The sequence below is a fragment of the Caretta caretta genome, chromosome 7 (genome assembly GCF_965140235.1).
Source record: "Caretta caretta isolate rCarCar2 chromosome 7, rCarCar1.hap1, whole genome shotgun sequence".
NCBI lineage: Eukaryota > Metazoa > Chordata > Testudines > Cheloniidae > Caretta > Caretta caretta.
In genome coordinates, this window is record NC_134212.1 from 5,151,244 (window position 1) to 5,168,243 (window position 17,000).

A 17,000-nucleotide genomic window follows, 5' to 3' on the forward strand; every position below is an offset into this window, starting at 1 on the left:
ACAAAAACAACCTTCCTCCTACAGGGGTGTCCCTCCACCACAGGGCTGGGACACATGAGTGGGGCTGGGTGAAGAAGAATGTGGTTGCCCTGGCTGCAGCTGTCCCATGAATTACCAGCAGGACCTGATTTTCAGAGGCACCGAGCATTCTCATCTCCCACTGACTCCTGTGGGAGTTATGGCTTGTGGGTCCTCAGCAAAAGCCTTGGCACAATTACTATGACCCCCTCTTATATGCACATTTTTGAAAATACCATTTAGAACAAATGTTTACAAATGAAGACGGAATGACAAGCCTACTTGCCCAAGTCCAACCTTATCACATAGCACTTCCCGAGCAGGCTGTTTTCAGTCTGCTCTCTGACCAACTAAGCCAGTCTCCAAAATGGGCTAGGTAAGGCCCCTAATGGGGCTGAGTGCAAACCCTCACTGGAGGATGCTCTGCACTGGGGCAGGGGTCTGCATGCCCACAGCCAGCTCTCTGCAAGATCAGGACCTACATTTTTAGGAGAATAGGTTGCTCAGCTTTGCAGAAACTGCAGTTCATTGGAGCCATCGTTGGTCAGCGGGACAGTGTATGGGCAGATCCTCAGCATCATAACTCCATCTGCAAATTGTCATAGCTCGGTTGATTTGTCTGGCTTTACTTTCTTCAGATTCATTCCGAGGTGGAGAAGAATGTAACCCTGAACTGAAAGGCAGGTTTCATTACAGTTATCGCTGCTAGCAAGAGACCAGGTGAGATTGACCAGAAGATACGGAGGAAAAGAATGACTCTGAAATCATTAATAGAGATGAGGGAAGTGGGGTAGGATGCAGCAAAGCCTGTGATTAGAGGCCATCTTATAAGCCTCGCTGAGTAAAACAAAGTCATTTTTCACATTCCTGTTCGCTAAATGGGCTAAGACATTACAGAACTTCTCTGAGCGGAACATCTGTTTAGACCGTAAGGTCCTCAGGGCATGGCAGGCATCGTTTCCTTGTGTCTCTTGGAAAGCGTCAAATACGCTGACAGCACTTAATAACAATACTCTTTAGAAAAGGAGTACTTGTGGCACCTTAGAGACTAACCAATTTATTTGAGCATGAGCTTTCGTGAGCTACAGCTCACTTCATCAGATGCATACTGTGGAAACTGCAGCAGACTTTATATATACACAGAGAATATGAAACAATACCTCCTCCCACCCCACTGTCCTGCTGGTAATAGCTTATCTAAAGTGATCAACAGGTGGGCCATTTCCAGCACAAATCCAGGTTTTCTCACCCTCCACCCCCCCACACAAATTCACTCTCCTGCTGGTGCTAGCCCATCCAAAGTGACAACTCTTTACATAATCAAGTCGGGCTATTTCCTGCATAAATCCAGGTTTTCTCACATCCCCCCCCCACCCCCATACACACACAAACTCACTCTCCTGCTGGTAATAGCTCATCTAAACTGACCACTCTCCAAGTTTAAATGCAAGTTAAACCAGAACATCTGGGGGGGGGGGTAGGAAAAAACAAGAGGAAACAGGCTACCTTGCATAATGACTTAGCCACTCCCAGTCTCTATTTAAGCCTAAATTAATAGTATCCAATTTGCAAATGAATTCCAATTCAGCAGTTTCTCGCTGGAGTCTGGATTTGAAGTTTTTTTGTTTTAAGATAGCGACCTTCATGTCTGTGATTGCGTGACCAGAGAGATTGAAGTGTTCTCCGACTGGTTTATGAATGTTATAATTCTTGACATCTGATTTGTGTCCATTTATTCTTTTACGTAGAGACTGTCCAGTTTGACCAATGTACATGGCAGAGGGGCATTGCTGGCACATGATGGCATATATCACATTGGTGGATGTGCAGGTGAACGAGCCTCTGATAGTGTGGCTGATGTTATTAGGCCCTGTGATGGTGTCCCCTGAATAGATATGTGGGCACAATTGGCAACGGGCTTTGTTGCAAGGATAAGTTCCTGGGTTAGTGGTTCTGTTGTGTGGTATGTGGTTGTTCACAGACATGAAGGTCGCTATCTTAAAACAAAAAAACTTCAAATCCAGACTCCAGTGAGAAACTGCTGAATTGGAATTCATTTGCAAATTGGATACTATTAATTTAGGCTTAAATAGAGACTGGGAGTGGCTAAGTCATTATGCAAGGTAGCCTGTTTCCTCTTGTTTTTTCCTACCCCCCCCCCCAGATGTTCTGGTTTAACTTGCATTTAAACTTGGAGAGTGGTCAGTTTAGATGAGCTATTACCAGCAGGAGAGTGAGTTTGTGTGTGTATGGGGGTGGGGCGGGATGTGAGAAAACCTGGATTTATGCAGGAAATAGCCCGACTTGATTATGTAAAGAGTTGTCACTTTGGATGGGCTAGCACCAGCAGGAGAGTGAATTTGTGTGGGGGGGTGGAGGGTGAGAAAACCTGGATTTGTGCTGGAAATGGCCCACCTGTTGATCACTTTAGATAAGCTATTACCAGCAGGACAGTGGGGTGGGAGGAGGTATTGTTTCATATTCTCTGTGTATATATAAAGTCTGCTGCAGTTTCCACGGTATGCATCTGATGAAGTGAGCTGTAGCTCACGAAAGCTCATGCTCAAATAAATTGGTTAGTCTCTAAGGTGCCACAAGTACTCTTTTTCTTTTTGCGAATACAGACTAACACGGCTGTTCCTCTGAAATACTCTTTAGGACTCACAGGACAGTTGAAGCAGGAACTCAGTCTTATATGAGCCACTCTCGGGGCTGCAGTCCAATGGATGTACTAGGGATGCCTGAGGACCACAGATGAGAAAAGACTTGAGGGTAGGGGGATGTAGTTAAGGTGACACCTCCAGCTTGTCACTGTATGAGCTCCCATTGTCCTCCTGAAGTTCTTGAGTATCCAGGAGGACTTGGGAGCTGTTCGGCTGGCCTCCACTATCTGCAGGGAGCTGCCAAAGCAGAGATCAGTCACCCGGTTCAGAGCCACCCAAGGCTCTGCTCAGACCTGGCATTCTTGTATGAGGCTCCAGAGGAAGGGGGTGCACAATGGGCAGAACAGACTCACTGATGAGGGATGCAGCAGAGAGACTCAAGAGCATTTTCTGCCCTTTTCCCCTGCCTTTTTCTGGAAAAAGGTCTTTTGTCCTCACTCCTTCCATGTTGGTCTAGGTTCTGCAAAGACCTGGGAAGACAGATGGTATCTTAGCAGAAAGCTCCCGGTGACGTAGGAGAAGAAGTGGGGCAGCAACCCTGCATCTGGATTGGCTACCACCCATCTGATGGAGGGTTACAGAGGATTTACCCACTGGTCCAAACTGGTGGTACCCACACCATGGAATGTCCTTTCTCCAGCAATTTGTAAGTAAATTGTATCCATCTTATGCAATCTTAATTTTGAAAAATATAAGGTCTCCTCACTCCTAGACCATGTTTTGTGGGCAAAATCCTGGCTCCAATGAAGTCAATGGCAAGATTCCCATCGACATCAGTGGGTCCAGGATTTCACCTTTCATCTTTATTGATTAGATTTAGTATATCAACTGGGATTATGTAATTAAGCAATTATAGGATGTTTACTGCATACTTCTGTGAACTAAGTTATTGCCAGCTGTGACGATCTGTATCCCTATGTTCATCTCTTTTACAAGACCATGATAAATTTTGTACAAAGTATACCTAGTGAGGAATCATTTGAAAACTCATAATTTGGTGATCATTATTGTCCTAGTAAAATATGTGTGGCAACACTGTATGTAAAGTTATAAAATTCTACTGTATGACAATACTGAGACATGTTCCAAGTTTAGAAAAGCAGTCAAAAAAACAGTTCCTCAGAGACAAAAGGCAAACTGATGCCTCAACCAGATGTAAACAAAATCAAATGGACCATCCCCTGGGTAAGTGGTCATTCTTTGGCATGAAAAAGGTTGTGAGCGAGAAATGTACATCTTGGCAAAGAAACAGCTTTCTGTCTCCTGAACCCCAGCTAGAGAGGACTCTCAAAGAAAAAGGAAAAAAAAGTATATGAATGAAGAACAGATGCCCCAAGTTTTTCCTCCCTTTCTCTCTACCCATGGTAGCCACAACACCTGTGGAACAAAAACAGCTTTGGATGGAGGGAGGAATCCTGTCTGAAAGGAATTCAGCCAGAAAAACCTGCTGAAGCATGTGGTGAGAGAGACTTATGCTTTGAATTCACTTAGCTTATTAAGTTAGATATTACAGTAAAAGCTTTTTTATCCCGCATAATGGGGTAATGGGGGTGGGGGGGAGGAACCGGTAGGTAAAAAATTCCGGTTAACTAAGAGGGAGGGAGTTTGGGTGTGGGAGGGGGCTCGGGACTGGGAGTTGCATCACGGGAGGGGGTGCGGGGCAGAAGGTTGGGGCACAAGAGGGATAGATAATAGGACCGAAAATATCATGTTGCCTCTATATAAATCCATGGGACGCCCACATCTTGAATACTGTGTGCAGATGTGGTCACCCCATCTCCACAAAGATATACTGGAATTGGAAATGGTACCGGTACCAAAAAGGGCAACAAAAATTATTAGGGGTATGGAACAGCTTCCATATGAGGAGAGATTAATAAGGCTGGGACTTTTCAGCTTGGAAAAGAGACGACTGGGGGGGGGATATGATAGAGGTCTATAAAATCATGACTGGTGTGGAGAAAGTAAATGAGATATTATTTACTCCTTGTCATAACACAAGAACTAGGGTCATCAAATGAAATTAATGGCAGCAGGTTTAAAGCAAACAAATGGAAGTATTTTTTCACACAACGCACAGTCAACCTGTGGAGCTCCTAGCCAAAGGATGTTGTGAAGGCCAAGACTATAACAGGGTTAAAAAAAAAACTAGATAAATTCATGGAGGATAGGTTCATCAGTGGCTATTAGCCAAGATGGGCAGGGACAGTGTCCCTACCCTCTGTTTGCCAGAAGCTGGGAATGGGCGACAGGGGATGGATCACTTGATTACCGTTCTGTTCATTCCCTCTGGGGCATCTGGCATTGGCCACTGTCGGTAGACAGGATACTGGGCTAGATGGACCTTTGGTCTGACCCAGCATGGCCCTTCTTATTTCTGGCGGGGGGGGGGGGGGGGGGAGTCTCGGACTGGGAATTTGTTGGTGTTGCTCTGCAGTGTAACTCAAGAGTGGCTGGCAACAGCACTCATACAGTACAGCTAGGAGTAAATTACATGCTAGAGGCTGTGTGTGAACAGACCAGGAGTGGTCGCTCTCACATAGAAACTATGTAAAAGGCACTCCTAGTTGGAGAATTGAAGAGACAAAGCTGTTCAACAGTCCAGATTGTATCCTGGGTCACAGGCGCCGGCTTCCTCCGGGCCCCAGAGATTTCAACCCCCTGCTTTGCCTCCGGCCCCACCCCCACTTACCCTCTTCCCCCAAGTCTCCACCCCACCTCTTCCCACCTAGCTCCATCTCCTCCTCTGAGGGCACCCCGGCCCTGCTCCTCCCCACCCCCAGAGCCTCCTGCATACCATGAAATAGCTGATCATGGCAGGCGCTGAGAGGGAGGGAGAGGAGGTGATTGGCGGGGCCACCGGCAGATGCTGGGGGAAGCTGGCTGCCCATGGCCACTGAGCACCCACTTATTTTTTTCTGTGGGTGTTTCAGGGCTGGAGCACCCATGGAGTCGGTGCCTATGCCCTGGGTAATATCACAATGGCACTTTCAGAACAAGAAAAATGGAGACTGCTTTAACATGAATTTTGTAGCATCTCTCGCAAATGAAAGGATAATGTGTCACTGAAACCTAATACCATGATTCTGATTGGCTGATGTTTCTGCTACTAAATGCTTTTAATAAAGCAGTAATTATATTTTCCTTTGACATAACCTATAAAAAAAGAGTAAGACTGCATCAAATACAACACAAATACTATACAGGTAAATTACTGCAGACCACTTTCTGCTGGAATGAAATAGTCATGCATAGTTCAGCAGAAGAAATTACAAGTTATGCAAAAGGCAAACTGCTTTAGGGAGAGTGTCTAGACTAAAAATACTATTTATAGTCTTGCTATGCATAAAGGTAGACTTAACCGCCAAACTAAACTGAACCATCCCAAGAGTCCCCACAACTGTTAGTTAAGTAAGGTCTCTGGGCTGAGAGATTCCACACATATTCAATTAATAATTCACAGAGATGCTGGCAATAGTCTTGGACCACTGACCTGCAACCCACAAATCTCAAACAGACAAATGAATAACAGGTTTATAAGATATTTAATCTCTTCTTAATAATCTACAAAGTGTAAAAAAAAGCCTAAGTATGACAAATATTTAATATACCCTCAAATTAAATTAAGACAAGGTGCCAGCAAAATAAATTATAGGCGTTTTTAAGTGAAACTATTGATTCTTTGTGTGTTCCAGGAACTACTTTGCATTCAGTATTCATATTTTTTCTCACTCTGCACAGATCCAGATTGCAAACATACTGCATTTCCTCTCCCAGGTAAACGCATTCCAAGCAGTGATTCTTCTTCACACTGACAACTTGTCTTCACTGAGAGCATCTCAGTTTACTGCAGTGCTAAGAACCATAGGCTCTGATCCCAGAAGTCCTGGCACCACACAAGGTGAATGCAGCATAAGGGTAGATGCAGTAACTTAAGAGCAGCTTTGCAGTGTGGACGCTCACAACCAGGCTAGGATAATCCGGTTGCTTAGATCCTAGCGCTGACCACCTGAGTGAACTTTGCAACAAAGACATAACCTTGGATGACTAGTCTCAGGGTTTCTTCAGCAGAATACTAGACACCAATCTAAAGCAGTCCTGCAGCCTTAATTGTGTGAGTAATCATGATGAGCTAGACTGCGAATACCTCTAACGCAGCTGCACCGAGGCATAACGGCTCCCTCTCATCTGCCTGCATGGCCGTATCAGGGTCACTTGGATCTTGGACACATTTCCTTGCAGAACACAAGAGCTATGGTGTAGATGCTCCTCCCAGGGAGCAAAGAGGTCAAAGACCAGACAGGAAGTGAATGGAACACTGGTTTTACCTCCCACATGCTGGCCAGCTTCAAAGACACCCGCAAAGCCAACATGAAGAAGTGCAATATTGATGTTAACTCATGGGAAACATAAGCCCTCAACCTACAAAAACGGAAAAGGACCTTGTAGCAGGGATCCCAGTATGTCAAGATCCAACAAAGACAAAAGGAAACAGAGAAATTGGAAAGGAGGAAAGAACGTGCTGCAGTCCAACTCAACCATTCAGATCTGCTCCTTCCACAGGGAAATGTCTGCCCCAACTGTGACAAGATCTGTGGATCCTGGATCAGTCTCGTTTGCCACCTTTGGATCCACCAGAAATAACTGGCTCTCATTCTATGGAAGACAATCATCCTCAAACTCCAAGGGATTGCTGCTAGCAGCTGGTCAGAGGAGCTGACTGGGGTATGAAGGGAAGTAAGCAGCTCCTTTCAAGAGCTGCAGTACACTACTTCCGTCCCCAGAACAAGAGTGGAGAGACGGGAGGAATCCGACACCAAGTCACAATTCCATCCAAAGGCTGCTGCTGGTGCAGGGCAGCTTCACAGCATCCCTTGCTCGCGGTGCAGTCCAAGAAGCACAATATATCGGTGTCTTCAGTAAGTCTATTCACATACGAATGGTGGAAGGGTTTTCTTGCAGGATCTACAATGCTGTCTGGGAAAGCCACGAAATATTTAGTTACGCCAGACATTGCACGAGCTTTGCTATTTTCTCAGTTATTATAGCAGTCTGAATTTATGCATGAAAAACAGAAGCTGATATTTAAAGTGTATTTTAGCTGGCCTTACAGGCCCTGATTCAGCTTACGCACATACTTAACTTTAAGCATGGGCATAAACCCATCCTTATTCAACAAATAGGTAAGTGCTTCTTCTTAAATTGATGCTTAGGTGCTGTGTTGAAGGGGGGCCAGACCAATAATAAAGTACCTTACATCATCACATAACACACAGGACCAGCTAGGATTTCAAATACACCAATATCAACCCAGAGTAGCTCTACTGAATGAGTAATTCACAGTAATCTGAATCAAGCCCTCAATTTTTTCCACTACAATATTATATGGTTATGAAATGACAATATCTCTAGATTTCCCTTTTGCCTGTTCACCTACATTGCATAAAAACACAGCCGTCTGTTTAATACCACTGTTAACATATTCATTAATTTTAATGTCTCGCCTAATGGATTCATTACATTTTAGAACAAACTAAAGAGTCCTTCACGTTGCTGCTTTCTAAATAAGACACAGAACATGTGGTATTGATAACCCTGACAACATCCATCCATCTTTCACTCGCCTTATGCTTGTTCAAATGAATGAGCTGAGCTATACCGCGTCTCCAGTTTAGCCTCAAGTATTTGGGGCTTTGGTTTCAAGGTGTCGTGGAGGTGGTGCTCTCTGGCTCTGAGGGAAGCGTTAGCTAGCATCTTATCAAAAGTGTACCCAGCTGGCTACAGACATGTGCCAGGGAACACAGCTAGGCTGAAAGAAGGGGGCAAGAGATCAGGGGTTTCGTAGGAAAAAAGCAACAGCCTGGACTGAAGCCGCGAACAAATCCCTCCTAAATTGATATATGCCATCTGACTCCTCTACCCTTCATGGGCCTCGGCAAAGGATTTATATTATTCATGCTCAACTGGGTGCAGGAAAATGCCATGTTTAACTCTTCTCCCAACAATCAAATAAGAGCTAAAGCAAAGGCAAAAAAGTCTGAGGTAAGCCTCTAACAAATATAAATGCCCTCTAGAACATTAAAATAAAATGTGAATCAGATTTACAGTTAAACCACAGATATCCGTATCTACTAAAGTGAAGGTCATATGTAGCAAATAAATGAAAGTATAAAGACGTTAATCTAGGTCTGAATATATTGATAAACACCTTTCTGTGTCCCTAAAGCTGATCGAGAATCAGTGATTTGAAAATAGGATCCTATGGGGGGCAGCATTAGATAGAATTCCTCTTGGAGTTTGAAATAGAGCATATTTGACTGTAGCATAAACAGGGAATACTTGCTCTACTGACTGCATTGCACAGTCATCTAAGGCTGTGCATTCATACATTCCCATGAGATTCTTTGCTTTGCTATTATAATTTATCACAACTGCATATAATTATCTTGCCAATATGACTATCTTATACTTATATAGTTCCTTTCACCTTGAAGGGCCCCAAAACAATTCACAACTTACATTTTCTATTCCTAGATCACTATGCAATCCATGGTGCTATATAAATAGCAACTACAGTGTACAGATACCACACTACTGTAATGCAGCCACCTCTGGGGTGGAGGATGGCAGCCAGACATTATATAACACATACCTGCACATTGGTGGTGGGAGAAGTGATGGGGTGGGGGCAAATCCCAACTCTTCAGAAAAGTACCTGGGATCTTTAATGTCCAAATAGCGTACACAAGACCTTGAGTTTGCAGCTTGTCTGAATGTCATTGAAATCAATTTACCTCTTTTTCTTTAAAAATTATTTCTAAGGTTGCAGGAAACAACAGAAAGAGGTGGCAAGCAGCCCAGGCACTTTGAAGAGACCCCATACAACATGGCACATCCTGAGTTTTATGTTGCTCCCATTTAAATGGGCTGCACTCTGGAAACAGTGGGGGAGAGCAGGGGCTCTGCCTTTCACACCCACCAAAAGCAAGTTGTGGCCCCCGCAGAGCTGAGTGGGTGGAAGGAGGGGAGCGTGCCGTCTCTTGAAAAGGGCTGAGGCAAAGTACTCCCTTGCCCCCAAGGTTCCTCCTGGCCTAACCTGAGGAACATGCAGCGTACGGTGTGCAGTGCCCCTTACTCTGGGCTGAGCCTAATGGTTCCATCCAGCCCACCAGAATTATGTTCTAAACCCGTTTTCATTGGCAATGAAGGGCCCAACCCAGGGAGATTACACAGCACCTTCGATAATCCTGCCATTTCAGGACTGCAGCCTAACGGCCTAAGTATTTCCTACTTAGTGGTTCCCTGCTGCCCTAACACTGTTCAATCATCACAGCTGCAGCTGCCTAAATATCATGCCTGATCTAGCAGAACGCAGTCCAATGGAACTGCCATTGAAATCAAGTGGACTTTTGCCCGAGTGAGGACTGCAGGATCAGACTCATTAGGGTTTCTATAGATATATAGTTCTATAAGATGTACGGAATTTACCACAGAGTATCTAAAGTGGGAGGCAGTCCCTTAATAACACAGCACTTTCCTGTCTGCATTCATCAAGCTAAGGGCCGACAAAGTTCTTGCAAGATGAAATATTTAATTTCCTTTGTTCTCTAATCCACTCCAATAAAATCACCAGGGCCCCCTGTGCGTGTAATGAAGCAAACCCTTCTCTTATTACCCTTTCAGCAAACCTCTTCCTTATACTAACACTCCTGCTCGTCCTAGTGTGACACAGTTCCTGCCTGGCCTGGTGCATCCTTCTGAGAAAAGATGAAGAGGGTTTACTCTAAACTCTGATCAATATGGGAGGAGAGGAGTCTTGCCGCTTAAAAACTATCATTTTGTAAAACCTGGTCAACTCCTTTCCAGACGTCAAACTTTTTAAGGGGTAAAATGCAAACTGCACGTAAAAAAGAAAGTGGTGGATCAATCTCCTGTAAAATAGGGAAACCGATCCAGTAAGAATTTGAACAAATGAATCATTTTTCTTCTAGGAACGAAAATGTATTTGTTATGTCCCAATTTGTCTCAAAGCACATGTTTTTGAGTCAGGACCTCCAAAGTCCTTCTAAACAAACACATGAATGAATAGAAAGTTTCCATAAAGACTTAAATCTAGCAACACTATCATGACAAACATCCAACCCCGACTGGCCAGACAGGGAATGAGTCCAACTTGCTCCCCATTTTGTTCTCTCACTAATGGTGCACCATAGGCAAATGAGACAGGAAAACACCAAACACAGTACCTTCCCTTTTCTACAAAAATCTGTCAGGATAACGACAGTTCGCATTCAGGGATACTGAAACAATTTTTATAGTGGGGGGGCCGAGAGCTGTAAACCCAGTCTACGATGGAAATCATTGCAAGCCAGGGGGTGCAGTAGCACCCCAAGATCCAGCATCTATGTTCACCTGTGGTCCAGTCATTAACTCCTTGCTCAGGCAATCCTTGCATTGAAGTCAATGGGAGTTTTTTGCCTGAGCCGAGAGTCTAGCCTCCATCCCAGGGAACCTCTGGGACAACACAGTTGAGGAATATACAGTAAAAAAACAGAAAGTTTACTTTCAAAAACAGTTACATACAGTCAAGGAAAACAACAGAGATTCTTCAGTTTCCCAAACTCTTATTATAGGATAGGAGATTATTTTTAAACGCACTGCAACTCATTTATTTTGACAGTTGTTTTACTACTTGCATAAATAGGCCAAATATGTTTTCTCACATTTTTCTTCTTGACAGAAAGTGATTCACTTTCTTCTGTACTCCTGTTTTAACTTCCTGATACCCCTTTTCTGTATTCCACTTTATCATTGCCCCCCTACTACTTCCACTTATGTGTTTCACCTGTGCTGCCTCTATAGGCTTTTTTCCTGTTTTGCCTTTTTTCCTCTCTTCCTTTCTTCTTTTCTTGTTGGTGCAATATTTTTTTCATGTAATAGGATTTATTCCTGCTCTACATTAATTTTCAGATCACCAAAATATTTTAGGTTCCTGTGGAAAGCTAATTTCTATTAGCAATTCACCTTTAACTGAAATCCAGTTTTTCCTTTTGCAGCTACACAAAAACCTAGTGATTACTTTACATTCCCCACCTCTTTTTTTCTAATGTGGAGAAATTCTAAAGGAAACAGGGTGGCAAAACTAAAAATAGGTCCACAGCCTACAAGAAGAGTTGCAATAAAAAACCCATGATATAAAAATCTAGCTGTATCACCACCACCACATTTCACCCAACCAACAAAAGCACAGGACCATTCAATGATTGCTCTATATTACCTTCAGATTATTTGTGGTCCAGATATTCATTTCTACCTCCTCTTGCACCAATGACTAATAATAGCTTTGTGGTGCGACCAGACTGAATGAACGGTGTTTACTCCTAAAATCTTTCTGGTTTATACAGATGCTTTGTCAATGCAAAACAGAATCAGGTCCAAAACTACAGTGGCAATAAACTTAATTAAATAACAGGGGGGAAAAAAGCAGGCAGACATTCCAGATAGTCATGTCCCATTCTCTCTCTACTCAGACTGCTTTGAGAAGAAAGTCAGCTGCATTTGACTGAAATGCATTCTGTGCCTGTGGGAATTAACTGCCCTCCAAAACCCAGACTGCTGTACTGGTCTGTAATCTGGCAGAAGGAGAACTAGCAGATAAATCCACCATAACTGGAAGAGTCAATAACACTTCTTTTAATTCACTGCAGCATTGTACCTCCTGATTTAGACTCCAGTTCTGAGGTGTTCTTTCCTACTCTTTTGTCTGGAAGTGCTATATACTGCTGTATTGTAGTGACGCATTCACAAGGGTATAGTTAATGTTGTGTCAGCACTTTCATTTTAAAGCTCTATTTTCATATATTCTTCAGTTGGTAATTAGTAACATATTTGTAACTTGGCCATAAACATTTACTACAGGCTGAAACTTAGAATATAAGTTTCTAGGTTGATTCTGAAGTGCTTTACAGAGAAATAAAGAGAGAGGATATATAAAAATACAATGACAGTGCAAACACATACGTTTATGTTAATTCTTTTGAACACAGTTACATGTAGCACGTAGCTCAACCACCACTTTGAATTAGGTAGAATATAAATTTAACAAGCAAATATTTAACAGTACAGTTAAATCTCCTGTAATTTTTTAGGGGTGTGTGTGTGTGTAAATCTTTAAATGGCCAAGATTCTAAACTTTACAATCTGGACACCGCATAAAGAGAATATCTAATCTTCAGATGCATCTTTGCAAAGATTCGTATGTATCTGAACGTACATTGGAGTGCAATGCATCAGAAGAAAACATCTTTATTATGCGTGGGTAAATTAAAGCAGTGTTTAAAAAACATTTAAGTTTATACTCCCCCAACAACTTGACTGGCCACAGGGTAAATACTTCCTTTGCAATGTAACATACGTATATACGCAACCAATGTATTTTAATTGCTCTTGAATTTATCAGAACTTTTGTGGGCCTTAACGTTATTTAAATACAGGCATTTTTGTGCATTTTAGAATTTCCATCAGGGCTATGGCCGGTGATGTTTTTCAAAACCCAACTTTGCGATAATCAGTCAAGGAATTATGCAAAAATCATCAGTGGTGCAGTTTTTAATGACGGGTTTCAAAAGAAAACAAGTGAGCTGAATTTGATGTGAAGCATGGTTTGTTATTGTTAGACATCAAAGCGGCACGGAGATGGCTGAAGGCTGGGACTCCTCCAGCAGGAACACAAAAGCTTTGATGCAATAATGGGAGCTCACAGCAGTACAAGCACTGTAAGCAACTGGGGCAAAGTAACCTTTGCTTAGATCTCTTAGATCAGTGGCTGGGCTGCTTCCCTGAGTTTGGCACACCTGACGCACTTGGAACAGGAAGGCTAGGGAGAAAGACAGAGAGGTGCAAGGGAATGGGATCATTGCCTGGGTCCCTCTCTCTCATCATTATTATTAGCAGCAACGTTATGACTGTTTAAAAAGCCAAGGGGACCCTGGCAATATTTGCGGTTACATATGGCACAGGGAAGAGGCAGACAGAAGGGCCATGGGCCATCTGACGGGAAGCGGGGTTGGTCCATTTCCAGTGTCACCACCACCAGGGCAGCGGGTGCAGCAAGGAGGGAGCCAAGATGGGCTCTCGATACCCAGGGCTCCTTTACTTTCCCCGTCTCCATTCCTATTTTCCCCCCGCTGCCTCTTTCCCCGCTCCCTCTCCGCCTTGGCCCAGCTGCTGCATGCAAGGTGCCCGCTGGGGCTGCCTCTTGAGCAGGGCAATGCAGGGTGAGCCCAGCCGCCTCCCCACGTCCCCGAACCCTGGGCAACGGGGGCCTCCGGCGGGGCCCCTCCTGAGCCCGCTGCGGCTGCCGCCAGGCACCCTCAGCCCCTGCTCGCCACCTCCTGCCCTGCCGGCCCCACCGCAGCCTTCCCCCTCCCTTTGCCCAGCGGGCGCCAGGCACCCGGGGGTGCCACCCGGACCCTCCCCTTGGCAAGGGCAGTGCCCCCCCCCGGCACGGCTGCTCCCCCCCCCCCAGACACACACACACACACACTCCCTCCCTCCCGCGGGCCTGGCCCCCCGGCCCCCACCTTCTGCTGCCGGCGGGCCATGTCGGTGGGCTGCTTGGCGTTGAAGGGGTAGGCGATGCAGCGCATCACGAAGACATAGAGCTGCAGCCGCCGCTTCCGCTCCTCCTCCTCCTTCTGCAGCCGCTCGAGCTCTTCCTTCTCCTTCTCGCTCACCACCGACGGGCTGGGGCTGGCGGGCCGGGCGCCGCCGCCGCCGCCGCCGGCCCCTCCGCCGCCGCCGGCCCGGCCGCCGCCGGGCTGCAGCCCGGCCCCCGGCCCGGGGCTCTCGCCGGTGCGGCTGGGCGAGAGGCGAGCGCCGGGCGGGGCCGGGGCCAGCACCTCCTTGCCGCTCTCCTCCTCCACCAGCTCCTCCGACTCCTCCTCGCTGGACGACGGGTCCAGCATGCCGCCGGCGGCGGGGCGCGGCGCGGCCGGGCGGGCGACTGAGGCGACTGAGGCGACTGCGGGTCAGGCGGCGGCGGCCCGGGGCATGGGGCGCCCGAAGCCCCCGGGCTCGCTCGCTCGCTGGCGCCGCCGGCCGGCCGGCTCGCCCCGGGCTCGCCGCGCCCAAGCCCCGCTGGGGGCTTCGCGACGCAGCGCCCCGCGCCCGGGCTCAGCGGCAGGCGGCCGCCCCGCGGAAGGACGATGCTCGGCGGCGGCCAGCTGCGGCCGCGGCGGGGAGCGAAGGAGGCATCTTCCCCGGCGGGGCGGGGCGGGGCGGGGGGCGGGGGGTGAGCGGCGACGTGGCCCCGCCCCGCGTTAACCCTGCCCTGCCCGGCGCGGCTCAGCGGCGCCGCGCGCGAGCCCGGGCGCTGACCAGGGTGCTGGAGCGGCGCGCGGCGGGACGCGGGGGGGGCGGGGCAGCCACCGCCGCGCGCTCCCCCCGCCCCTCCCCGGCCTCCCGCGGCGCATGCCCGCGCCGCTTCCCTCCCTCCTCCTCCTCCTCCTCCCCGCCCCCCACCCCGCTCCAGCCCGGCCCGGCCCGGCCCGGCCCTCCGCCGCGCGCCCGCCCCGCCCCGCCCCGCCCCGGCGGGGCTCGTGCCCGTGAGCCAAGGGAAGCGGCCGCCCTCGGCCCCGTGCCCTGCGCGTGCCCCGATCGGGGGCAGCAGGCGGTGCCCGGGGGGAGGGGCGGATGGGGGGTTGCAGGGAGATGGGGCGAATAGGGGGCTGGAGGGGCAGATGGGGGTTGGAGGGAGATGGGGCGAATAGGGGGCTGGAGGGGCAGATGGGGGGTTGCAGGGAGATGGGGCGAATAGGGGGCTGGAGGGGCAGATGGGGGTTGGAGGGAGATGGGGCGAATAGGGGGCTGGAGGGGCAGATGGGGGGTTGGAGGGAGATGGGGCGAATAGGGGGCTGGAGGGGCAGATGGGGGGTTGCAGGGAGATGGGGCGAATAGGGGGCTGGAGGGGCAGATGGGGGGTTGCAGGGAGATGGGGCGAATAGGGGGCTGGAGGGGCAGATGGGGGTTGGAGGGAGATGGGGCGAATAGGGGGCTGGAGGGGCAGATGGGGGGTTGGAGGGAGATGGGGCGAATAGGGGGCTGGAGGGGCAGATGGGGGGTTGCAGGGAGATGGGGCGAATAGGGGGCTGGAGGGGCAGATGGGGGGTTGCAGGGAGATGGGGCGAATAGGGGGCTGGAGGGGCAGATGGGGGTTGGAGGGAGATGGGGCGAATAGGGGGCTGGAGGGGCAGATGGGGGGTTGCAGGGAGATGGGGCGGATAGGGGGCTGGAGGGGCAGATGGGGGATTGCAGGGAGATGGGGCGAATAGGGGGCTGGAGGGGCAGATGGGGGTTGGAGGGAGATGGGGCGAATAGGGGGCTGGAGGGGCAGATGGGGGTTGCAGGGAGATGGGGCGGATAGGGGGCTGGAGGGGCAGATGGGGATTGCAGGGAGATGGAAAGGAAGAAAGGGGTTGGCAAGGGAGGGAGGGGCGGATGGGGGCTAGAGGGGAGATGGGGGGTTGCAGAGGCAAATAAGGAGGATGGAGAGACAGATAGGGGGCCTGGAGGATGGAGAGGTAGATTCTGCAGGGGCCACTAGGGGCAAATCCAGAGGGTAGGAAGGAGCAGCAGATGCAGGAGGTGGAGGAGCAGCGTTGAGAGACAGGGAGAGGAGAGGAGCAGAGCAGCGGTGGGGATATGGGGCAGGAAATCTGGGGAGCTGATGAATAGAAATGTACAGCCCAAACAGGCTTTGGCATCGCTGGTGCAGTGTAGTTACTTTGGCCTGCCTCCTAAACTGGCCCTAAAACCAGTCTAGGTGGCTGGGGTGGGGGGTCACTCAGCAGCATGATGGCTAGTGGCAGGCTACCAGGGGCGAACCCAACCCAGCCTAAACCAACTCATCTCCCTCCAGCCCAATCCTACCAACCCCCAAACCTCCTCCCACTTGGGTTGTTACCTGTCCCCACTTCATCGAGACAGGCCCCATGTTCAAGGAAATGCCCTGTGCCCTCCCACTCATTCTGACCAGAGAAGTTCAGTTGTCAGGCTGAATGTTAGCGTTTGGCTGGCTGGTTAGAGGAACAGAGTGCAACATCAAATTGTACCAACAGGGGGAGCCTCTTTCATTCCTGGGGGGGGGAGAGCAGATGGTGGGGGGCAGTTGGGGTTCAGTTGCAACTCCCACATCACAAACTCACCACTATACTTTGCACTCTCTGGCAAACTCAGCTGCAAGGCCAAGAACTTCCTGAGCCGGGGAGACTGTCCTGTCACCCTCTCCCCTCTCCCCATTCAAGCGTTGAGACATCCTGG

General features: G+C 48.5%; 1 protein-coding gene across 10 annotated transcripts in view; it reads right to left on the minus strand.

Annotated features, from left to right (window-relative positions):
* Positions 1 to 14,672, minus strand: part of CADPS (calcium dependent secretion activator) — a 389,708-nt gene extending 375,036 nt beyond the window's left edge. For 3 of the 10 annotated variants that reach the window (XM_048859022.2, XM_075130213.1, XM_048859021.2), the window contains exon 1: positions 14,264 to 14,665. In XM_048859022.2, the coding sequence (XP_048714979.1) occupies positions 14,264 to 14,647 (384 nt within the window). In that variant the 5' untranslated portion in view covers positions 14,648 to 14,665. Of the gene's footprint in view, positions 1 to 14,263 lie in introns of all 10 variants that reach the window. The other 7 variants (XM_048859016.2, XM_048859015.2, XM_048859014.2 and 4 more) reach the window with 4 other exon arrangements.
* Positions 14,673 to 17,000: the final 2,328 nt, after the last annotated feature.